The sequence below is a fragment of the Haemaphysalis longicornis genome, unplaced genomic scaffold (assembly GCF_048455015.1).
Source record: "Haemaphysalis longicornis isolate Haplotype H1 unplaced genomic scaffold, Haemaphysalis longicornis Haplotype H1 scaffold_2, whole genome shotgun sequence".
NCBI lineage: Eukaryota > Metazoa > Arthropoda > Arachnida > Ixodida > Ixodidae > Haemaphysalis > Haemaphysalis longicornis.
The window spans coordinates 257,714,030-257,740,140 of NW_027526295.1; the positions used below are offsets into that span (position 1 = coordinate 257,714,030).

The following is a 26,111-nucleotide window of genomic DNA, read 5'->3' on the forward strand; positions in this document are numbered from 1 at the left end:
TCAGGGAGAAATGCTTCCCAGATGCAGAAACTTGGCACTTGCGAATGGACTGAGAGTAAACAAGAAGCGAGAGAAAGCACTGTGCCTGAGTTGTGTACTCGTCACTTTCCGAACACCGCATTTATGCTCTGTTCAGATGTTATTGAGCATCACCAAGTTTCAAATTTCAGTGATTTTTTAAATATCTGCCCTATATTAGCAAAATACTACTGCCGGTAGTTCAAACTTTACCGCGTCGCGTTGTTATTGGCTGCGCGCACTGCGCATGCGCCGTATCGATCGGCCCAAGTGAATCCCCTCCCCTTTTCCGCGTGTTCAAAGTGCTTCCCAGGTTGGCGCTCATCCGAGTTTGACAGTGCGTGCTAGCGCGGTCGTGCGCAGAGTTGTCCCGAAGTTGAGGCAGTGCCGGAGCGTGACTTTCGGGGTGTGCGGAGAGCAGAAGCGACAGGAACCTGCCACGAACGCGTGTGTGATTGCTTCGACTTTATTTGACCGCGCTGTGCGCGTGTGTACATTAACGCTGTGCGCGCGTGTTTGCGGACGTTAACAGTTGTAATCCAATTAGGCAAACGTCAAGCCAATGCTGTGAATAGCACTAGCGTTTGACAAGGAAGGAAACCATCATCAACGGAGTGTATTCGATTGGGAATACTGCATAGATCCTTCATTCAAACTGTGTAAAATTTTGTTAAGCGCGAGGAAGAGAGAACTGTCCCTCACCTGCAGTGAGGGACAGTTGAGGAGCTATTGCCCAAGTTTAAATTTCATGCACAGGACAACACCCAACGATGTGAAACTTTTGGGTCAGTAATGTGCACAAAAATGGGTTGCAGTACAGATGGAAGTCTTCATTTTTGTGTATCATGCCCCTTTGTGTCCGAGCCCTGAATTCGGACCCTAATGTCGCAAACAGTCGTCGCTCTTATGGAGCGCGGATACCACGCTCATCGGGAGCGCTAAGTTGAACTATAACCAGCCGCTCATTCGTTACGTTTCTCTTGAAGCGAGTATAGGCTATCATGTTGAGTATAATCCACGGCGTCTCGAAAGCTTGCCTCGCTAGGAACGCGAGTGTGAGTTTTCTTTAGCTGTCAGCACTGCCGGGTGACGGACAAAACAAAGCTACGGGAGCGTCGACGCTTGGACGGCTCTGGTAGAAACCCTATTTTCGTCTTCTTCCATGTCTGCTGGCCTCAACGTTTTTAACGAAAGCGGATGCCATTGTGATGGGTTCACCTCCCGAACTCTCGCCATTTTTTGTGGTCTTGAACGACTCTTCGGTGACGTCGGCGGCTGTCGTGGACCAGGAGACCTCCGCCGTAGTCCCGTCATCGACGCCGCCGGAGGAGTTCACGTTCACGCGCAAGTCCCTCGTGCAGGTGATTGTGTACACGCTGCTGTTTGCGGCGGCTGCGGCCGGCAACGTCCCCGTCCTCCTGAGCCTTGTGGGGAAGCGTGCGCGCAAGTCGCGCATCAAGCTCATGATGATGCACCTCGCCATCGCCGACCTCATCGTCACCTTCGTCATGATTCCGCTCGAGGTGGCCTGGCGCCTCACCGTCCACTGGGCTGGAGGCAATGCCATGTGCAAGATCATGCAGGTCAGTCGAGCCGAGTTTATGGACAGCCTTGCTTAATTAATGAGTCCAATACGTTGTTCCCGATTTTTTTTTGCACTCAAGTAGAATATAACGTTTATCGCACATCGCAGACATTTCATTGTAGAACAAGAAAAACAAGGACTAAAGCTAAGGCACACAGGACGAGCACTGACTTCCAACTTAATTTTTATTGCAGAAATATATTCTCTACAGTAGACGCGATAATTCAAACTCGAAGGGACTTCAGGTTTTTATTGGAATTATAAGAAATTTGAATTATCCGAAGTTCTCATAAATATTACTCGGGGCAGCATACCAACTTGTGTTGAAATTAAGCATTCGCATAAACTTAATAATACAACATTCGCACCCTATACGGAAGCACTATTCACACTTTGAAAAAGAAATGCCGAATGGATCACGCGCCTGCCCCTCCTGCCGTTTTATTTTTTTCTCTGAATACACATGGGGTTGTTGGCGCTCGCAGCTTCGATTTGACACGTGTATGCAGGTAACCGGCTTTGTTTGTGACTCTTACTGATATAAGGATTTCAATGTGCAGCTAGAACCGGCAAATGCCGCAGATATTTTCCGGCAAGGACAAGACAAAATTACGAATTAACCGAATTCGCGCAACGAGGCAGTTTGAATTAAGCGTCTCTAAAATGCGTTGGAAACATTGGGGGCCAGCCAATATTTTGAAATTTGTTTGAATTACCCGAATGTTTGAAATATCTCAGTTTCAATTATCGCGAGTCCATTCTATATAAACGCGCATACACGCACTTACTATGAAAGACATTCCACCCGATATGTAATGGATAACAACTGCGCAAAACACCCCGAGATACAAAATCAAAACGCAAAATGCTCACCCCCCTCGCACTATGCACTTGTGTCTTTTTATATGGCTAGCTAGGTAACGTCGCTTCGCCCGCCTAAATAATCAAGTTCCTTGCTGGGCAGGGCTATAGAAGGAACGCTGACGCATTCTTCGCCTAGCCTTGCGATTTCCGCAGCACCCACGATTTCCCTTGTCAACTGGGTACAATGACACTGAATGACTTGGCACTCGCTGAATGTCAGAATGCACTTTCCGGCAGTGTATGCCTAAGTGTTCTTTCACACTTTTGTGAACGTTGTTGTTACGTCCTCTGAACCTTGTGTTTAGACACCCGGCACTTTTTGCCGCATGACAACGGAATCTTGAAGACTACCGACGTTGTGTACACGACAAGCTTCGTTTTTTGCTGAATGGAGAACTTGTGGGGTTCCTTATAGGCACGTTGCACCGCACAAAGGCCGCTGTGAGCGCAGCACTTTTCCTGCTAAAGTTGTCTGCAGCGCATGCTAGAGCATCGATAAAGAAGCGGGTTACCACCCACTGCCTGCAGCATGCCGTGCCAACAATCTATGAGGTTGACACTGAGACACGGTGTAAAGAAAGACGGCCGGGATGGATGCATTGGTTCCTCCCTTCCATTTGCATTATCTGCAATCTGACTGGTCGGCTACAATAGCAGCGACTGACGTATTTTCGCCTGCGGCACTTGAGCTGTTCGTTCTTCTCGGCCTTGTTATCATGACGTTACCTTAGATGCGTTCTTTGTGTGGGCGCCCGTTCGTGGCTCGTTATACGCCTCGAGCTTCGCGATCGCTGCGCCGCCTGCCGCCGCTTCTCCGCGGCGTTGACGGGATGTGCGCTGCGTGGCTGATAGGGGTTCGTGCAGTGTTTTAGTTCTGTTCCGCTTCTTTTCGCCTCTCCGCGCCCTAAAAAAACCTTGTTATGATGACGTCTATAAGCAAAGAGTACGTTTAGGTCACTTAAAAAGCAGCTGCGTCTTCGTAGAGCACGCGATCGCCTGCAAGAGCCACCCGCGGGAACGCGGTTCTGCGCGCATCGTCGCCGCTCTTCCGGGCGTCGGCGACGGTAGCAGCATATCACCCCTGTCACCACCAAATACGTCAGGCACAAATGAATTCTACTGCCGCCTCGTTTAGACCTGATACTGGCACAGGGAGAGGTTGGCTTCATTTTGCACTGTGGACAACGAATGCGGCTTCGCTTCGAATATATACGTCGCAGAAAAATATGTATCGGGGATGTGATTAACCAATCCCGGACAATAACTTATGCCTTTTAAAGAATATAAACCATGCGAAAATGTTAAGTATATTCCAAGCCTGTACGTCGTTAAATATGTGCCCACACACGCCTTATAGCAAGAACCAAGGCAATCTAGAATGCAACCACGGAAAAATACATGGTGTGCAAGTGCGGAAGAAACATAATAGCTCTAACGGAAATGAAAAAAAAAAAAAAAAACACACTGCAGCTTCTGACATGTTGACGACGTTCGTCGAAACTTAAGCCAGGTAGGGCTCACCAGACCAACTATACGCGAAATGCACTGCCATTTCGCGAGACATAGGGGGGGGGGGGGGGTAGGGGAGGGGTACGCTGTGTACAAATGCAGATCGGAATCAAGCAATGAACGTTTTTGTAATCACACACACAAATATCGCGTTCACGCGTTTTGTTTTTCGACTTCAATGAACAGCTGCTCGTTCGGCGGACGCATTTGGAAGTATACAAGGTAGGAACAAGCGATGAAAGGTGTCGTTGAAGGAGTGTGGTATGTGATAAGGCCCTCTGATTTCAGTTTCTCCTGTATGCTGCAGGCTCCCTGTGCCATGTGACGATATTTCGAAGAAGCGCTTAGTCGCGGACGCCGATTATATTCTAAGCCCGTTTGCGCGCTGCTCGCAGAGGGTATACGTAGCAGATGGATGTTTGCGGGCCCTCACCTCACGGCAAGACGACTCTTTGTCGTGTGCTGATCCCCGAGTATAATTCTGCATTATTCGTCGTACTTACGTTCAATATTCCCGAAATTAACACGCACTGGCTTGTAAATGGTGGTGATCAATATATGAAGTATGATATTGGCAAACGTAACTGTCGTGCCGTCAGGTATCAGTGTTTCGCTGAATATGTAAGCGCACAAAACTAGCGCGCTAGTTTTGTAGCGCGCTAGTAAGCGTAGTGTATACCCGTAGCATGAACATCTGAGGAACCGGTGGTTACGGAGACGCTGCTAGTAAATTCAGGGTGGTGTAACTACAATCAGGTCCATGCATACGCCGGTTCCGCGATGCTGGCCTGCGACACACCTGGCGCTTATACAGACCGAATATACCACACTAAGATCGCGTCAGAAACATTTACACTCTCGTAAACACACCCCATTTGCGAACACAGTGACTGCTCCCCATAAACACGGATTTCCAACGCCCGCAAACAATAAATCTCAGTCGCGAACATGCCGCAAAAGCAGCGGCGACAGTGGGGAGCGGGACGGAGACTCCCGCGCCTGCTTTCGAAACGGGCCGCTAGGGGGATTTCAGTGGCGCCCCTACAGGCCGCGCTCGAGGCGTATAATCCAGGCTGTTGGTGCTTGGGAGAGAGCGCCGACACTTGCGTAATATGAAGGCTACGAAGCGAACACGTGATATGCGTGGCATATTTCACAACAGAAATGACCCCCCGAACCACCATGATATAGGCTCCGTGCGCTGGTGTTTCGAGCGCGACCGCAGCGCCGCCGAGCAGCGGCGCCGTCAGAAATCGGATGTTGGTCAGCCCGAAGGAGCGGCTGTACCGGGCGGAGATTCCGCAGTCGTTGTGAAAAAGTCGAGCTAGTAGTGCGTATTTCTGTATGTATTGCTGGGTCTACGGCTCCCGCAACATTTTAAAAAGGTCGCGAGGAGGCTGACGAAAAAATAGTTTATCTCGGTTCCCTTGAAATGAAGCGGAAAGGCGATAGCGATGAACCCGCGCAGTGCGACGAGCAATGTAAACAACGCCGATCGACTTCTGGCCATAAGCGTTCGTTTTGCTGTTTTGTGTGAATGTGGTTTATGCTCCGGGATCTTGTTTATGTGCACGCCCGTTATCAGCTTCGCAGGGGACCTGCGACAGCCGGCGAAACTTGCATAGGCAACGCGAGCTTCATGGGGAACAATTCAGTGCGCCGGCATACACCCCAGCAATCTTACCTGAGTGCTACAGAATATGACGCAGCACGCAGCGTAACGGTCGACACAAAACTGCTGTGATCCCACAGGCAACCACCGCAGCTAAACGAATGGGCCATTAATATGTCCGTCAATCATCTTGAAGCAGTGACGGTGTCGGTCGTTTTATTTATTTTTTTTTGTCGCTGAGCTTATGCCTCCCCGGCATTTTAGCATTACGTGTTGCTTATGCTTTAGCAATCTGTATCGTTTATTCCTCTTCAGTATACGCGCAGAGCATCTGCCCGTGCGGCCTCGGCCGCTGCTTTAACGCAGATATCGCGGCCAACTCCATATGACTAACATTTCGCTAATTCGGATATAGCTGGAACACCGGCGTTGATACCGGCGCTAAAATTTGGCAATAGCTGCCTGGTGCTCACCGTTATGAGTTGACGAACATAGCAACTGCATCAGCATGTTTACGCGAGCCGTGGCACCCGGCCTTGCGCGTGCAGCTTCCGCGCGTACCTCGCTTAGACTCACTGAACTCATAATAAAGTGCAGAGATGCGTGAGCCGCGTGTTTACCACAGAGCTCATAACCATTCACTGTACCCGCCTTTAAGTAGAAGTCGCAGCCCAGGGTAGCGCCTGTTATGTGCCCAACGCCACTGCGGGAAACATCCGACGGGTCCCTTGCGTTCGCTAGCTCCTCCCGGACGCAGTAAACATCGTTTGCGGCGTGTAGCTCGCGACCGCGTTTGGAGGTTTTCTGAGACAAAAAAGAAAACGAGCCAATATCTCCCAGCTAGCTCTCTAAAACCGTTAAAGGGGTCCTGAAAGGCATTTTGAGCACACTAAATGAAGTAGCGCAATCGTTAGATTGGGTCGTCAAGGTCATCTGGGCCAAGTATTTCTCTTTTACGCGCAGCGGAAAGCTCACACTTTTGTTGCAAAGTTTGTCGCTTTTTTCTCACCCTTTCCTTCGTGTTTTTGGACGCCGCCATCTTCACATGTCTACATCATCGATTCCCAGATGTTCGTCATGAGCTAGACATCCTGCTATTGGGCGGCTTTTTCACGCACTTCCGGCAAAGAGATGAGTCGTCTGCTCAGCGTCGACTCGCCGGCTGATCTGCCAGCGTAGTGCCGGAGTGCTTGGACATTTTACGACAAACGAAACAAGTGTAAACAAACGCTTAACCGTTCGTATTGAATGCAACATGGCCATAACACGACATGGATATTCTCTTACCGGAGTACGTTCCATAAAGAAAGCGTTGAAGCCCCGTGGCACTTCTTTCGTGCAATCGCAGAGAACGCCCTGAGCCGAATGCCCGGGTTTGACGGATACATTTTTTTCCACTTCAAAACAATCCAGAGATGCGTTTCGAACGAACACAACGTCACAACATGCGTTGCAAGTCTGAACCGCGATTGACAGACGATGGGTTGCCTCCTCCTGCCCGTCGTAAATTCGGCACTCACCTCGCGCGCGGTTTGCGGGAACGAACAGCAAGTCACTTCACTCTGGCGCGCAAGCCGAGATGGCTTTTAGCCACGCACACTGCACATACCCCATGCGAGGTTGAGTCGTACGTCGCTCGAGAAAGATAATCCAGACGATGGGAAGCACTATCCACCCGCAGAAGCACAACGTCGCATTTCATCGCGAAACAAAGGCGTCCACAACACACACACCATCGCCTCCTGTAATGCCAAACGCATCTCACACTTCCTAATGAGAGTGAGTGGTACGTCTGCAGTGCCCACATGTCGCGAGGTGGGGCCCCGAGCTGAACCGAGATCACGCAACCGTAACTGACCTCTGGGGCGGTTTGTGCCTTGTTGCCAAGGCAACCGATGTGTGAGATCGTCAAAGAAAGGCGCTCGCTCCAGCGCTAGAAAGCTCAGAGCCGCGCCGGAGCATGTTTTGCCAACGTTGCCGCTCTCCACAACGCGTCGCCCCAAGCTGAACTGGTCACATGATTGAAGCGTTTTGTGCACGGATTCTGTATCGGTTTAAAATGTCTTTTTCGCATGGCGCCGGCAGGAATTACCACCATCGCAAAATAAGACCCGGCATCAGCGGGGCCACATCTGATACGGCGCTTTTTGGATAAACAGTGCGCGGTGCATGAAAGGGACCGAGCGCAAGGTCCTCCCCAGCGGCTGCGAGTTCGCCGCCGATTAAAAGTCACGTGCTGCACTGCAGCAACGCACACCGCGAAAGGGCAAGGCCAGGCCACCGCACACATGCGGCCAGATTTTTCGTTCGCTTATTCATCCTTGAGCGGAGTGCGGAATTCATGGTGTCAACAAAACTTGCCCGTAGCAGACGGCAGTCGGAGGAGCGTAATGCGGAAGTACGTCACCGCTGACTAGCGCAGCATCATGGGAGGGAGTGCTCGCGCGCCGTCAACAGTTGAAAAGAGGAGGAAACGCGGCGCGACGATAATGCGCGGTTTTTGATTTACGATTTGTCAGCTAATACTCATCGCTTTAACAAAATTCTTGCGGGAGGAGATTGCTAATACATTGTCTTATTTGGTTACATGTACATCCATGCATCGGCGGAAGGTATTTCAGGACCCCTTTAAAACGAGAGCGCTGGTTTGAGCAATCAGTCATCGGAGCGTAGCACGGGCGTACGGGGAAGGGCGCAAGCGGCGACCACAACATCCGGTAAATGCCTCCAGTGGCCGTAGATGGCGCTGGTTGTTCAGGCGCTTGTGTCGCCACCATACCAGCGCACGGAGCCTATAGAAAACGGCGCTGCTGCTTGCGAGGCAAGCATCCGCGCAACGTGCCTATTCTGGAGGTACGTCTTCTTGCAAAGGAAACCCACAAGCGCTCCATTGAACGCAAAACGAAGTTTGTCGCATGCACGACGTCGGTAGTCTACAAGATTCCGTTGTCATGCGGCGAAAAGTAGGGGGTCCAGACGGGCAAGTGTCTCAAAAATCCCAAGTTAGACAGAATTCCTCGTCCGTCTTATGAGCAGTAGGAGAGCGTGTTGTCAAGTTCCAGTCCGGAAGACCAGCTTCGGTTGGTTGAAAGGGCTGTCGCAGCTGCACCACGAATGGGGTCCTGAAGTGAGGACACCGCTCCACATTTTTTTTGCTAATAAAGAAGTTTATTCTCTCTCCCTCAGAGAACGTTACCACAACGTCAACAAAAGTGTGAAAGGACACTGAGGTGTGAACTGCCGAGATTGCAAGGGCACCGCCGGAAAGTGCATTCCAAAATTCAACGAATGCCAAGTCGTTCAGCGTCATTGTGACCAGTTGACAAGGGAAATCGGGGAGGTTGCGGAAATCGCAAGGCTAAGCGAAGAATGCGTCAGCGTTCCTTCTATAGCCCTCTCGAGCAAGGAACTTGATTATTTGCATTAAGTAGCGTTAAATAGCCAGCCATATAAAAAGACACAACGCGTGCGTAGTGGGAGGGGGGCATTCATTTTGTGTTTTGTTTTTGTATCTCGGGGTTTTTGGTACAGTTGCTATCCATTTCTTATCGGGTCGAATGTTTTTCATCGTAAGTGTGTGTCCGCGTGTTTATAAATATGATATGTTTCTACAATAAAAGTTCAGTTGAAGTGGGCGCTCGTCCTTTGTGCCTTAGCTTTAGTCCCTGTTTTTGGTGCGATGTATTACTACGATGGATTACCAACTTACCCAATACTGCACCCTGCCTCTGACGAATTGCTGTGTTTTCCTGCCATGGTCCATGAAATAATTGCTTGCCAATTGGCTGCTCACATGCCTACGTTGACTGCTCGTATCCTCAGAAAATACGGCTTTCATAGTGACGTCAAAGTTATAAAGAGTCGAGAGGGGGTCGTCCGGTGCAGTTTTTGTAGTACAGTGTTACCATTCAATACTTTCGACCAGGGATGAAGTGCTCTTAGCAGTGCGCTATCCATCTTAGAATTCTAATTCTCGTGTCATTGCGTGGACACTTTCAGCGAATATATAAACAAAATCAAAGAGGCACCCAAGAGGGCTTATGTCTGGGAATGCGAGAGCATCACGTTTTGCTTTAAGCTATACGGTCGTTTATGTCTAATAATGGGTCTGCCGTGTTACGTCATCGTCTGTAGCGACAATGCCTTCGTAATGGCGTGTGATCTTCGCGTCGTAAGTTGCGGTAGTGTCAGCTGTTGATGGTTTTAGCTATACTACGAGCGCCTGCCTCCTTGTCACCATGCGGCTTTTTTTTTTTTTTTTTTGCGCCTACTCCTACGTCGGACTGTGTTTCGCGGATGCCGCTGAAATACATTTACGCATTAGAGGCCATCACAGTAGAGACAGCAAACAAGTGCGAAAACGTGCCCAGTAATGGGATTGTGTCCCCTCACAACCACCATCATGATCCTTTTTTCATTTGTGTCGTTTGCTTCTACCCTGGCTTACTATACGACTGCAAGGCTTGGGCAATCGCCCTTTCGTAGCCCTACATATACGCTATTCAGAAGAACGTGCTTTGCAATTAGCATGCTCAAATTACTCATGTAGTAAGTAAGTAAGTAAGTATTGTTGAATAAGGCGGACTTAGCCTTGCATAGCTGCCGGCAATTGCTCCGCCTAATCGTCCCCAATACCATATCAAATCTCTCAAAGTCATAACACATCACTTAGTCCTCAAATAACAGACACGCAATGTCACCACACCTCACTTAGTCCTGTGGACTGCAAGAATCCGAGTAGGAGATGAGACACATATCTTCGCACAATCTAGTGGTCCCAAGGAAAAATTGGTGCGACTGTGTCCTCTAATTACTATAGCCATAATCCTTTTTCCCTTTGCGCCGTTTTTTTTTCCTTCTCTCTTATGTTCTTCTCCGTCTCCCTTGTAGGCCCTCCATAAACGCTGTAGTTGTAAACATTCTGTGCCACTTCTGTGCTTAGCAGGCTCAAATTACTCCTGTAAGCCTCAGTGCATGACTGTAATACGCGTTTCTAAGTTGAAGACCACAGTGCATTCGCAAGGCCCGACGACATTAACACACTCGTGTTTTGGCGCTCTTTGGTCTAGAAGCCCTTGCGCCATTAAAAACAATCATCATCATCAGCATTCGCAAGGCCCACCTTCAGTTAGCCAGGGCTAAGAATAGGTCGTATTGCTGAATAACTTGTTCCGGCTGCCAATGGATCGCCAACCATACTTGGATGCTATGGATGACACTACTTTATCCCGTGTCAGGCATATGTGTATTCAGCGTGCCGCGACGGCATTCTTATTTATATTGCACACGCCAACACTTCCCATTAAAATGTGTAAAGTTCAATTTGTGCCGTGGTCTGTGTGAGAGAGAGAACCACTTTTATTCACAGCCGCGGTAACTGTCCATTGTGTAACCAGCCTGAAACTGCGGACTGTTGGCTTGGGCTGAATAGAGAAGCTGTGCTCTGCCGGGGCATCCTGCAGCGGACACTGAAGAAAGGTATAGACATTACGCCACAGGTAATTGGATTTCTTCGGGTGAAAAAGAAAAAGAACTGTACAGTCACATAGGATATCCTCCTCCTTATGTAGTTGTTCCTTTTGTGGAATTTCCACATGGCTGACCGGCATGCAGAACTTCTCCGTTCAACGAAATCACTTTTTCGGGAACAATGTGTGTGGATGCGTAGCTTGGACGCTGCCCAAAGGGAGCTCCCAGATTGGCTTCACCTGTTTGATGCGCGCGTGCCTTCCGGACTTTTAGTACGCTCTTTTAAGGGGTGCGAATTTTCCTGCAATTTTAGTGCGAACTTTTGCGGCGTTGAAATGTTAACATTTTAAACATGAATTCAGATTGCCTATAGTGAATGCCGGTTTTCTTTTTCATGTAATGAGATAGGTCGTCGTGTAGAAGATGCTCGTTCTACTCGCGTATCGTATACAAACCCCGGGTTCGAAATCCAGAATCAAATTCTCCAAATTTTATTGTTTTTAAATCTTATTCTCTTCGCGCAGTGGACCTTTTTTGAAGCCATCACTTTATCAGGCCGACGCCGAATGCCAAATTTCCACGTAATGGGCATTTATGGCTTCCATATTAATGCAAATCTCATTACTCAGTACTGCGACCGGAAGCAAGGAACTACTGCTTCAAACTGGGGTTCATAAGCACACACCCTCTTTTTTTTTTCATGGAATAGTACCTTCCGAAACAATAAAAATCATCCGCTATCTGCAGTAAAAACACGTTCACTGACGCCCACCTTTAACGTAAGTGAGACCCGCCTACGCTCCAAGGAGATGCAAACAGTCCGGCGGACGAAATCCCACGCACCCCGGAAGTGCTCACCCGCTTGCTTTCTTGCGTCCTTGCGTTCTTGTTTCAAAGCAGGGCGCCCAACACTTTCTACGAGCTGGCGCATATAAACATGCCTGCCCCACTTCCGAAATATGCTGCTGATTTTCCCTTATCACTCCTGCAATACTGAAATATGCTGACATCTATCCTCGAAGCCGTTGCAACTACTCTTTCTCAATGCAACAACCGCAACAACAACAAAAACTCGCTTTATTTGCTGGTGAGGTACAGTAGCTTTGGCTTACATTGTTTTCTTGTTTTCAAAAATACCTCGGTGGAATACTGGAAGCTGTCTCCGGTAAAAAAAAAATGCATTCCAGTGCATACGATGCATCTTGTAATTCGAGCCGTCTTCAGAAGAAATGTGTCTGTTTTTTCTGGTGGTTTTCACAGAAATTTTTTTTTTTTGCAGTTGCATTCGCGGAGCTCGCGAGGCATTAGCAAAGTGTACATTAAGCAAGGATATGAAAATTCCGGGAAAAGAATAGATCCAGATAACGCACAATGCGAGTGGTTCGATGTCTGTGGGCACAATGTTGATGATGGTGGTGGTAGGGCATAAAAAGAATAAAATAAATGGGCCTTCTTCATGCACTATAGCCGCCCTTAGTACCGCATTTACATCTTTAAAACATGGCCGGTTGTGTCATAACTTTCATGCATAATTAGCTACAACGTGCGCGTAACGGTACGCATCTTTTTCACCGCTTACCACGCAACTGAGCGCTGATAGTAACGCTGCTAATTACGCAAGTTTTCTTTGTTCAATTATATTTGTCAGATCAAAACCTTTCACCGATTTTTCAACCATCACGCGTTTTAACCAACATTGAAAAAGCAAAAACTAGCTGACTATACAAAAAGAGCTTACAGAAACACGGTATTGGTTGTAAACAAGCCGTAGTGATACAGATTCAAGTCTTTGTCATTAAAAAGCCTTTCAAAATAAAAACTAAATGTACACTTAAAAGTGAAACACATTGCAGTTTTCTCTCTCGATTACATAGACTAGTGCAGAGAAATAATCCAGTAAAAAATTCGTTCCCTCTTGCTCAACAGCAAATCCAGCAATGCCATATATCTCACATTGAACAACAGTTTAAATCTATTATCCCAGTGATCCCACGGCATTGGGGAGTGCGCGTATTGTCTATTTTCCAGCTTGATGGAGAATTACTTAAATGCAGGAGATCCTATTCTACTCGTCCGCGTGACAGTCCCGCCCGGTTTTTTTTTTAATTTGGTACTAAGCCCTATTATTTGAATTTGACAAACACGTGTTAATTTACTTTACAACCATTGTGGCCATTCACTTGGTGGATATCGCGGTACTTAGATACACCGCAAAAGTGGCACGAATACAATGAGAGGCTTTTTTTTTCAAGAAAATAATATTGCCAGCAATGAACTTGATACAACCGTAAATGAGTGCACTTCGAAGAATTTTGACTATTCACGTTGGCGGTCGACTACGTCAGACGTTCTTGGTCTTAGCTCGTGTTCGCGTGTTCGACTATGCGTGAATTTTGCATACGGTAGTATGCGAAATGCAGAAACATCTTCGTGTTCGACATTAGGGCCAACGTTGAAGCAAACTCAACCGATTGAAAGTATTTCGTGACCCTCCAGTACGACGTACTGGGGAGGTGGGGCCCTCAAAAGTGTTTCTTTTCAAAAGGTCTTAGGCTTGCACGGCGTGTAAAGCAAATTACGAAGATTACTACCAGAGCTTGTCATTTACTACACCGTTAAATAATGACGTTAAATTTCTCAAAACTCTGCGAACTGAATGCGGCACGTGTCAAGCCAATGCTTTTGCCCTATTAGTCGGCGTTCTCTTCGTGATTCCTTCACTTATTCTTAATAGGACTGTGAAAGCAAATGGCCCTATATCAGTAGATTAGAATGTTGTGAATGCGAATATACCCTCGCAGCGGCAGCAGTTGCTTATTAACGGATAAAATTCGGAAAGCGTGGAAGCAGGTACCTTCTCCCCTTTCCCGCACAATACGATTCGTGACACCACGAATAGGAAATTGTGATACGTGATTGGGTTGGTTTCTGTAAGCATTCCAAACACTCAGGCGGGTAAACGCAAACGTAAAATAAACGCACTGCGTAGTACGTGCATTAAGAAGTTACAAAACTAAGTTAGCAAACATATAAAATATGATGCTTTAACACAGGCGACAGGCTTTGTTTTAGTCTCAGCTTTGTTGAAATGTTTCGCCTTGCCGGTACAAGCGCAAGCCGATAGGTGCACGCGGGTAGGCTCGACAGCCTACCAGGCGCACCTACAACTTTTGCACATATACATACAAGAGCCAACGGCAAAAAGAAGGCGTTGTTGGCGCTATCGTCTACGATGCCGGGACGCTAGAGCCGTAATTGTCATTGAAAGTCAATCGTGAGTGTATTTTCTACAGCTTCTTCCAGGTGGCAGCACATCGCAGTAAAGTTTCGCTACAGGCACCATAGAAAGGCGGAGCTCGACGGCCGACGTTGCCTGTGTGGCGCCTTACCAAGATGGTGTCAAAACGACCCTCATTTTTTTTATCGGCTTCCAACCATATCGACAAAAGGGAAAACCGGTGAGAACACGTTGTTAGGAAGATGGCAACAATCAGGTGCTATAAAGAATCGGGTACCGGCTCTCCTTGGGCGTTTTACGACGTACTCTTTTACGTCACAAAAAACAGGGGGGAAGAAGGAGAAAATTTTCAGCTTTAATTATGCACTTCTCAGCAAACAAAGCATCTTTTGCCGTGAAACAAAAGCCCAGAGAGTGACGAACCGCATGATCGTTCAGTTGAAACAAACTGTTATTGAGCCTTTTGTGTCCCTCGCGCGTTTGTTCGCGCTTTGTTTAATCAAATGAATGTGTGTACCGTCAAGCTCAATTTCATATTCTCTTTCCCTTACCGCTGTTGTGTACGAAATTTTTGCCCAATGTTTGTCCAAACCAAGCTGCGTTTTGAGGCTCCCGCACAAGATTTTATCTCCGTTATACAGTTCTGGTTTACTGTCCACAATCACCCGGCTTTTTTTTTTTTTAATATTTGGTTTCTATTTCGAGCGCAAACAAAACGGCGTGCGATGATTAGTCTCCGCGCCACGTGTGCCTGTTGTGCGAATGTACCGTACTATCACGACTTTAATCCCCCCCCCTTCACACACACACACACACATCTCTTATTTCGAAATTCGTACGCGGAAAGTAAAGCAGGGCGTTTATTCAAACTGTTCTCTGTGAACTATCTTCTCTGAAATACGGTCGTCAGACGTTAGCGGTGCCTATAGAATAACCGGACGCACAATGCCAAAAAAATTCGGATGACGGCAAAGTTATCAATCAAAACGAGCGCAAAGAACGGAATCATCAGAACAAATACGATGACTCCGATAACGCTTGCCGCTGTTTTCGCCTCGCCTTGCCGCTGTTCTCAGGATGTTTCTCGCAGTTAACAATGGAGCCGCTCGTATGAGCGTAAACAAGCTTCGTTAATCAGGGCATTTGTTACAGTGCAGCGCAAAGCAAAACAAGGAACGGAAACGAGGCGCAGAGTAGCGGACATTGCGCAAGGTCACTGCTGCGTGCCGCAGTCCGGTTTTACTCCTCCTAGCATGCGTAAGGAGATATACGGCAGTGGCTGGAAAAACGGAAATCGTGTTAGCCGTGGACGAGATAGAATGAACGTGAGCCGTTTAAAGGCGTGCTGGGGCCATTGGTGAGGCCAACGTGAATAAACACGACGGTGAAATGAACTTTGAAAGGCCGGTTAAGGTTTAGTCACTAAGGGCCGTATTCTGAGTCCCTCCTCCACTCCATTTGCCCCCTCCAGGCGGCTGAAGGGGAGGATTCCCCAATGCTTATGCATGGGGAAATCGATTTCAAGGACCTCCTCCACTGGAGGTTCGAGCGGAGGAGGGACTGAGAATACCAGAGTAAATGTCGCTAATGTCATCAAGCCGACACGTGTGGGGTCAGTGGCATGGGAAAAGAGCACTACAGAAAGAGGGAGGGCTTTACACTGAAGTGTTGGTTACGTAGTGGAATCGTTCGAAGCAGCTTTCTTATAGTAGCATCCCTTGCTGCCGGGAGGAATTCTCAAACACTGGTGGTAGCGAACCGAGGAGATGGGATGATATGGGACTAGGCGTACAGAGAAAAGCTGATTTAATCGAAGTCTTGATCTCCTCAAGTTCGGTAGGTTAGCCGAATCGCTTGATCTGTGGATCAACTGTGTTTTTCCTTTTCGGACACGAGAAGTCCCATACAGACAATTGAGGGATGCAAGAGGAAGAAGAGCAAATGGCGGCAGTGGAACAAGATTTCTCGGGGATCAGGAAGGGATCGGTGGCAACGAGAACAAGAGAAAATACAGTCTTCAATTGATCAGCGCCTGCCCAACTTCCGAAACGGGATTGAGTCGCGGAGACTCAAGGACACGCTGACGGACGAAGGTCCGAGATTTAGCGTGCCTTTAGGAGCTTCCGATCGAGCCTAGTGAAGTTCCGTCTTCAAATAATAAAGCCAATGATGAATGGACAGATGCTTGCTCTTCTCCTGCTGCAATAAGGAAAAGGCTTAGCGACAAGGACGTTGCCTATGTTTTCCTGTTGAGAGTCAACGAAGCTTTATTACTGTTCTTCTTCACCTACCAATCATGTAGTTTTAAGGCGAAAGGATTAGGTGACCTGGTATACCGGCAACGTCGTCGTAACCGAGAGATTGCCGACAAAATGACCGATGGTGTGAAGAATATAAAAAAAAATTAGCAGTGGCTTACCTCGGCTATGCCAGGATATACGTAGCGTAAGCTAAGGTTCAGCTGGTTATCCTCATCTTTCCTGGTTGTCTAGGATTAGCTTGATTATCATGCTTACTGCTGCTTCAATGACCAACACACACACACGGTCTAAGCATTATGTGACACGTGTATATTTATCAAGCGGCTACGGCGCAGCGTCAGCAATCACCCCAGAGCTAAGCTTGTTCCACAGGCACACGCCGGTGTTGCTGCGACGCACGAGCCATCTGTTCCACACCCCGCCACCCCTCGCATGATCAAGTCGACTGGGCCGCCACGTGCGGAACGGAGGCCGGCGAAGACGCTGGGCGCGTGGGGTGTGTGAGAGACGCCGGGCAGCGAGCAACGTTCTGTGCCAACGTTACTAGAATGTTGTTCTGTGCATCGTGTGACGTCACTGCTCCTCGCGCATGCGGAGCACGGATCTCCAGGAGCCACGCGAAACTGCTCAACCTCGGCCAGTGTAGCTCACGCTACAAAACAGGTAGAAGAATGTTCGGATTGACGCCAAGTTTTGGGGGGAGGTACTGTAAACTGGGCAAACTAATTGAGGTGAAAAATTGCGTGAAATTGGGTCAGGCTGGCAATTGAGCATTCCTAATGCGAGGCGAGCTCGTATCACCAATGCCACGACGGCACAATGGCTCAAGCGGACTAAACGTGGACCCAGCAAAATGCGTTGTGGCCCTCGACTCAGAAACGTGCGTTACAGACATGTACTGAGGCCTGCATAAGTAATTTGAGCACACTATATATAATTATGGCGCTGTGAACGTCGGTAAGTGCCGGCCTGGCGTTAGGCCTAACGTTAAGCTTGCCGCTGCCGGCAGTTCTACGAACAGTGAGTCGTGTTGCCTGCGGCACGTTGTGAGGCTCAACATTACGCCCACCTGGCATTTAGGCTGCATACATTCCTATGACAGACCAGACTGGCCAACTTTCTTAAAATAATGTCGTGAATGTTGAAAAGTAAAACTTGATTTGATTTGATCTCATTTATTTGACATAGTAATGCGTAGAAAAGGAAAACGTCGCAAAAGAGAACGGACGATGGTGATATTAGGGAACGTGGTTTCAGCACGCGCAGGGACAAGTCCTCTTCGTATCACTGTCTGTCCCAAAATAAATACCACCACCACCACCGCTGCCTCAACCACTGGCGCAGCAGTCCCCAGAGGCGAGTCGGTTGTTGATAATCTATGCCCTGTTACAAAGAGAGAGCCTCTAATCATCATCATCATCATGCAGGCGGCTAGGGCAGAGCGATTGGAGACAAATTCCTCCACATTTACTACGCCATGAAGAGTGCTAGGCGTCCTTGCAATTTGGCGTCATTGCAAGAAGGAGAAGAAAAGCGAACGGAAAGGCCGAGAGTTTCGCCCGGCTTAAAGCCAGGATTGCTACTCGGCACTGGGTGAGGGGTGTTCAGGGGATGAAAGGGAGGGCAGGCGAAAAGTACGGGACAGGAGCGGGGGTGCGGGCACACTTTAATCTAAGCCTGTGTCCCTCGAACAACTTAGTGCACGAAAAGAAAATTCAGCTCTCCAGCACAATGAGGATTTTGAACAGGTTTGGTTCGATGCTGACTCGAGAGGTTAGCGTGAAAAACGGACGAACGGCAAAAAAAAAAAAATTCATTGGTGCAGCTTTGCGTCTCATCACAGTAATTTGAGGGCATGATTACTCGGGATTTCTTGAGTTTTGTGCAAAGTATTTAAGTATTTCCGCACTGCTGTGCTTTAAGGGGACAGCTTGCTTTTTGTGATATTTGCAGTTTTGGAGATTGTTCTGCCAGTTTCTCCAGACATCGAAGTTGTCAGCCGTATGGTCAGCAAAAGTACCTTTTTGCGATTGCTTCCTGCGCTATATTTCTGCATCGTTCCCGAGACATTGAAGTTGTCAGCTGTAACGCCATGGGAAGTAACTTTTGACGAGGAATTACAAAAACATTTTCCAGAGTTCTGCAAAGTTTATTTTCCGCGCTTGAAAGGAAAGCTACATTTTGCTTTAGGCGAAGTACCACTGTTCTGCAATGGTGTCACCAGGTTTCTTAACGATTGTTGGCGTTTTGGGTGCGCAGTTTCTCTAGACAAGTACATTCACAGGCGTCATTGTTTTTTGAGTCATTCGTTTCACTTTTCAGCGTGATGTTGCTAGGAGTGAAACCACCAAAATCCCCCAAACTTTGTTTTGAGCTTCAGAATGAAATATTTATGTTTCAGCCAGAAGTCCACGTCTCTAAACTGAAGTTTCTCAGGTTTATTATGGGAGTTTCCAAGCACGCTGCATATTAGGAGGAGCGAAATTTTTAAGTATCACAGACGTTGCTTTTACACATTTTATAGTAGTCCACAGGCTGCTAAAACGAATGTAATCTATTTGCAGGCCTGGTGAATATTTCAGGACTTGAGTGCTTTTACAATAAAAGGCCCTAAACTTCAACACCTAATAACGTAAAATTGTCACGTTTTAATGTTTTAGACACGAATATAACGCTAGATTTTAAAGAAGGCTAAGAAACAAGAAATAAGACTACCTTTCTTGACGGCAGAGCGGCACTAAAATTGAATAAAAAAGAAAAAGAGAAAGAGTTATCAGAGCGAAGCTTATATTATTTTTCGAACATGAAATCATTAAAGCACCCCACAAAAATGAACGTTTTGCTCTGTTCTTGTGTCAGAGATCTGTAAAACACCCCTCGCGTGTTCAACACGAGAGCTAGTTTGTCACGAGATCTGACGACATTTTCCCGTCAAAACAGTTCGGTGACAATGCTCATTCTACAGATCGCTTGGCCTAAAGGTGCTTGCACATAAATCGCGGCGCCCGCTCGCGAAGATTTCCGCTTACGTTTAGTGGCTGGCAGTGATTTCATACCAAAAAGTCTTCTTTCACTTCGCTTGTGTGAACGTGTGGTCGATTGAGAGAGAGACAAAAAGCAGAGCCGGTTTAGGTAAATGAAGGCGCGAATGTTCGTTGTTGAATATTTTATTTCGAAGGTTAAATAGTTTTGAGAAATATCTAATGAAACCTAGCTACTTGAAAGATAATCATGAGTCATTCCGCTCTGTGAAGATGGATGACGAGCGAAGCTCTTAGAGGTACACTTAACAAAAAACCGAGGTTGGTTTAAATAGATAGATTGGAATCCTTAGAAAACGAATATACCAGTGTCTGGAGCAGTATTTTGAAAATAATCTCGTAAATAATCAAAAAGTGAAGCTATCAGTCGCCCAGCAGAGATGACATAAACAACGGCTGACCGGGTGGGCTAAGAGTCACGTGGTGAACAACGGAACAAGAAGGGCGTACGCAACAGCTTTGCCAGATTGGAAAGAGTCTTCCATACCATCCCCTCATCGAAATTTCACCGGTTTTCACCAGCACTAAAATACGCCCGCTCTAATGTATTTTCTGTGCCTGTATAATTCCTGCGCATGCAATTCGCAAAAACGTAGCTTTGAAAATTGTGTTTTTGTTGATGATTACAAAACGCAGATGTTGACTTGAATACTTCTGTCGTTAATACAGCAAAATGAGTTTGAGAGAAATGAAATAATTTTAGATGCAAAGCAAATAAGTTTGAGAGAAATGAAATAATTTTATATGCAAAGCATCTCTTGCTCGGGGCTATGTCCGGCGTCCGCCCGTGGTCCGCACCTCTCCCCCTACACTATAAAAAAAGGAAATAGTTACCGGCACCCGGTTACGGTCTCACGACTCTCTAGCCGCAACGGGAGGTACACGGTGCTCTTCCCACTACGCTACAAAACCGGGACAGGAGCAAGTGCTACGAACGCGCCTTATGTCCTTGACTCATTCAAACTACGTCAGGAAGTTACTGATACAACGAAGGCACGCGAAGCTGAACGTCAACGGAAACGACGAACTGAAAACTTTAGAAGAGGATGTTGAATTTCCCGAGGGAAAGCTGTGGCGGGGAGCGCCACGCGCCTTGCAGCTCAACCAGCCGAGTCCGCAGCGCCTCTGATGCTGATTGTGGCAGGATGCCCATAGGGATTGGCCAACCAAACAATCCATCTCGAGATAGCTTCGCGTTGAACCACCGTCGTCATCTTCCCCAGAGGAACCGATGAAGAAGGAGAAGGAGAAGACAATGCTGCGAAGAGGAGGGCATGTACGTTGCTCTCAGCCGGTGCAACAACGTAAACAACCTTTACCTCAACAACGCTGACGGAGACTACCGATTCTACCACAGAGACAACAACATCGGCAAGAACATGATGGACGAGTTTCGGCGCCCCGAGAACCACCGCTTACTCACCGTAACACAACAGTACTTGCGTGTCTTTGCCACCGGTATGGATACGGACGCGGAATTCCTCCTGGCGCTAGTAAACACCAGATCACTCAACATAACGGCAACACAATGGAACCACACGGAACCGCCACGATGCTTCGCATCCTCATCAGGGTTCCCCACGGGAAGATGGTGTAATTTTTCTTATTCATATCCCTCACCATGTGTGTTGATAGAGCACTTACTTCATTTTCTATGGGCATGCTCGCACAGGAAGTTGCTGAGCTCGCTGTGCTTTTCGCCTATGTATGTGTAAGGTGCAACGTATCTTTCTCTCAAGTAATACGTGAGCATTTAACACTTGGTTATCGTTCATTCAACATTTCATACAAACCTTTTGTAGCTGTCACAAATTAGCCGGGAATTTATCTGAGAGGGAATGTCAGTGGTAAGTCCTGCATAAAATATTCCCAAGGTTGTTATTCAGTGTGATTTGTTTGAAATAGAAAGCGTCACATTGGAGTTTTTATCACTTTCAAGCAGGGGTGAAAACACAAAATGCGTACCGAGCACGCGAGAATATGCATACAGCCAAACAATCGGAGTGGCTCTATGTGTTTACGAACGGGAAGAGCTTTTATTCAGGTTAAGGAAACCGTGGTTTAAAACGGTCAAAAATTTTTTCACCACTTTTTACAAGGTATTATCGGGTGCAGCCGTATCGGTACCACAACACCAGCAACCCCAAAATTTCACCAGATTAAAATAAACCTTGGTTCACAAAAGAATTACACCGGCTCACACAACGAAAACAGAGGATTTATAAGCTTTTTAGGCACAGTCCATGCGCAGAAAATGCAGATAAGCTTAAAAGAATATCTAACCATGTCAAATCAGCCATAGCAGAAGCCAAGTCCCGATTTTTCGATTCTTTTGAATATAGGCTTAAACAGAACCCAAAAGAGCTTTGGAAATACATGAAAAGTAGTAAAAAAGACAGCATCTCGATTCCACCTCTAGTTGAAGGTGACAGTGTTACGGGGGAAGCTTTCGAAAAAGCGCAATGTTTCAATCGCTATTTTAGTTCTGTATTTCGATCGGCGTTATCGCCAACTCATCAACATAGCATAAGTACCCTTGTAGTTCAAAAACAAATGGAAGATATACTTTTTGACACACGCGGAATCGAAAAACTGCTGGAGAACTTAAATGTTTCAAAAGCAGCTGGCCCAGACCAATTACCAAATGCACTACTAAGGCCTTGAGCGTCTTCTGTTGCACCATATTTAAGAATAATTTTTGAAAAATCTTTCCAAGAGGGCGTCCTTCCACAAGAATGGAAAATAGCGAGTGTTACTCCAATTCACAAGACCGGCCCACGTTCTGTTGTATCAAATTACCGCCCCATCTCTTTAATTAGTGTGTGCTGCAAGGTCCTAGAACATATTTTGTATAGCAACATAGTAAAACACATTGAAAATAACGCTTTGTTTAACCCATCGCAGCATGGATTCCGGAAGGGTTTATCTTGCGTCACTCAACTCATACAGTTCACGCATGATATCGCACTAACACTTGATGGTCGTGAATCTGTTGATTGCATTTTCGTAGATTTTAGAAAAGCATTTGATGTAGTACCACATAAACTGTTATTGAAAAAACTGTCCTTCTATGGTATCACCCCTAAGACTTTGTCATGGCTTTCAGCGTACATTACCGGTAGACAACAATATGTAATCATCAATGGTGCAGCCTCTCATACCTCAGCTGTGTCGTCAGGGGTGCCCCAGGGATCGGTCTTGGGGCCTTTGTTGTTTCTGCTTTATATAAATGATATCAGTGATAACATTACATCATCCATGAGGCTCTTCGCTGACGATTGTGTGCTGTACAGGAAAATTTCTTGTGAAAGTGATACCCACGTAATTCAAAATGATCTGAACAAGATTAACACTTGATGCGAAAAATGGGGCATGTCATTAAACCTGGAAAAAACTGTCTTTATTAGGTTTACCAGAAAAGAAAAAGTCCACTACCCAACTTATAAAATAAGAGATTGCTCATTAAAGTGTGTAAGGGAATTTAAATACTTAGGAGTTTACTTTACATCAACACTGTGCTGGCACAGACACATCGATTATATTACCCGTAAGGCTTCAAGGACATTAGGTTTTCTGCGCCGCAACACAAGCACCTTTCCGCAAACTGCCAGAGAAATATTGTATAAAACAAACATACGGCCTATACTCGAATATGCTTGCACGGTATGGGACCCGCCAACCCTGCTTGATAAAGCTAAATTAGAAAAACTTCAAAGCCTCGCTACCAGGTATGTGTTAGGAAAATTGGCAAAAGATACAAGTTTTAGTAGAAATACCCGCTTGAACTTACTGAATTGGAAATCACTTGAGCATCGCAGAACTGTATTTCGCTTAAAATTATTTTATGAAGTTTATTTTTCACAGAATGGTATGCCGCGAGAATCGTATATTTTCCCGCCTCATCACATATCCGCCCGCATAGACCATATTTATAAAGTTCGTGAGATAGATTGCAAATCTAGTTTGTTCTTTCACTCATTTTTTCCTAAAACCATTCGTCAGTGGAACAGATTACCTTCTTCCGTGTTTGTACACCATTCTAGTAACACGTTCCTGTCCACAGTTACGTCACTCGAAGGCCTAAACTAACATTGTCATGTGTTTGCTACCGCGCAGGTTTTGCTGTTTCCTCAAATCACCTGTCCGCTCACTATTCTGTAATTGCTTCTTTTAATACATGAATTGCATTTTTTCAGCCTCGCCGAACGCACTGTTTTTTTTTTTTTTTCAATTATCGTACCAATGCCGTCTTTTCACGTCGTGTGTCTGAGGGCTATCGAAAATGTTATATGCCCTTTCCATTGCTTTGTCGTTTTTTGAACCTTCGATTCCCGCTTGTGTAAAGTACTTGTGAGTGCCTTTTTCTGAATTATTGTAATAATGCAGTATTTTTTCGTGGCATCTCTTCAGCTATTTGAAATGTATATATGCGTTCTCTTATAACTTGCTTTCTTGCTTGCTGATAAGTACTTCTTGTGACTGCCTTTTTGTACACCCCCCCCCCCCCCCACTGTAATGCCGCGAGGCGCTGTGGGTACTAAATAAATAAATAATAAATAAATCTGGTGCCGCATTTCACCATCTGGCAACCGTGGTACGTAAGCTCTCTCTCAAAAAAAAAAAACACGTAACATATTTCTTTGCAGATTAACTGCAGATTTCCTGCTGGACCACACCCCTGTCTCAGTCGTTTACAGTCGCTGTTTGCACCACGGGAAACGTCACGAAATGGAGCAAGAAAAATGAGGGGGAGAAACACGTTTTTCAATCGGTAATTCTTCCGGAACTAAAGCATCTTTCGCCACCGAATAAATGCTGACGGGGCTACGCTGCAGCTGAACTTTCGTCTGAACAAAACTTGAAAGTCGCCTTCAGTGTCCCTTTAGGCGCACGACACAGAGGTGGCATAGAATTCAGGTGAAAGGCATAATCAAAGTTTATTTGTCTTGGTCGTCGACGTTGGTCATCCCACAGAAAAACACATACACGCACAGACATTTATGCTGACTCTGCTTGTCTTGAAAATGGCACATATTGACAACTAAGCTACTCAAAATGCCCATCCAAGTGATGATACGTATTAGCTTGATGGCCTAATCTTTTTTTGAACTGCGTGCGTTTGTTTTCCAATGTATCGCGCTCTAGAACGCCTCGTGCTTCAGACACGTGGAGCCTCGGGAGTTTTAGTTCGCGAACATAAAAAATTCGCGAAACCCCAGCCATTTAAGCTTCGCTTAAAGAGTCATTGACGATTACGATGCTCTTTAATGCGAAACGCGAGCGGAGCTGTATAACTGTGAGTATTGCGGCTGGCACGGACAATGTTTAAGGCGGCACATTGCAAACTGAACGGAGTGCGGCGCTATTGCCTCGCTAATCGGAAATGGCGGGAAGGAGCGCATTGGTGATGCGCGGTACGTTTCACCGCAGTCGCTCGCCGAAGACAGAGCAAGAACATGCCGGACGTCTCGCGCTCATGAAATGGGCTCCGAAACGATGTGTGTTGTTTGGAGGTGTAGCACGTGCCTCTTTAATTGTCGGTGCTCATTTGCGGCCTCTTCTAATAGAATTTAAGGTGATGTGGGTGGGTGCTGCATGTGATGAAGTGGACAGCTTGTGCTCGTCTTCAGATCGTCGCGGCGCTAGTGTTCTTCGGGGGAAGATTTTCTGTAGCTGTACTGTGTATTGAAGACAGACTGCGTGAATTCGGAAATACGGATACTGCCTCTAGCAGCTGTGGGTTTTAGAGTTTAGGACCTCTTCAAACTGCACTGTTTTGCTGCTGGGCTCTTTTCGTGTTGTGATTTTCAGGTATTTTGTTGTTTTTATTATTTGGCTAATTGTTTTTTTTCTTCTGAAATTTACATTTTGGATGCTTGCCCTTATTCATCTATTGGCTGTAAACCTGCCGTAGCTTCGCTGGTGCGGGTGCTGTTCCCCACTTTTCTCTTGTTTTCTTTCGGAGGTGGGGACCCGGAAAGGAATTGGAATTGGCGCCATCCCTCAGAGGGACCCGCAGCTGTGGAACATGTTTCGTGCGGCAATTCCTTTTCTTCTTGCTTCCTTCGCCCTGCCATCCTTCTCCTCGAGACTACTACTCCTTCCTTCTTGCGCTCTCTTCTCCCTCCCATCTTTCATTGCCCGCTGAGCTTCGCGTTCTCTCTCTTTCACCCCGACCTCCACCTCCCGTTTGCTTCGTAACCCCCCTGCTCAAATACAAAAAGGGGCTCCAAAGAGCGCGCTCTAAAATGTGCGGCACGGACGAAGTATTGAGATAAGATGGATGAGAAACGCAAAGTGGTTCAAGAAAGGCAGTTCAAAGCAAAACAAATTGATTTCGGTGGTGCGGAAACAGCTATACCTGTCTGGTGAACGATCGTCCAGGATCGAAGCGGCGTTAGACATCAAGTATGCCTCCTTAAAAATCCCACCAAAACACGAGAGCTCAGTGCCGCGGGAGAAAATACGATAAGCAACTAAAACAGATTGCTCGCGGAAATGCGGAAAGTAAGGG

The 26,111-nt window shown here is 46.8% G+C and overlaps 1 protein-coding gene across 1 annotated transcript in view; it reads left to right on the forward strand.

The window, feature by feature from the left end:
• The first annotated feature begins 365 nt into the window (after positions 1 to 365).
• LOC144170474 (adipokinetic hormone/corazonin-related peptide receptor variant I-like) overlaps positions 366 to 26,111 on the forward strand; it is a 65,468-nt gene continuing 39,722 nt past the window's right edge. The window contains exon 1 of the mRNA XM_077700302.1: positions 366 to 1,601. Within this exon, the coding sequence (XP_077556428.1) occupies positions 1,227 to 1,601 (375 nt within the window). The 5' untranslated portion in view covers positions 366 to 1,226. The remainder of the gene's footprint in view (positions 1,602 to 26,111) is intronic.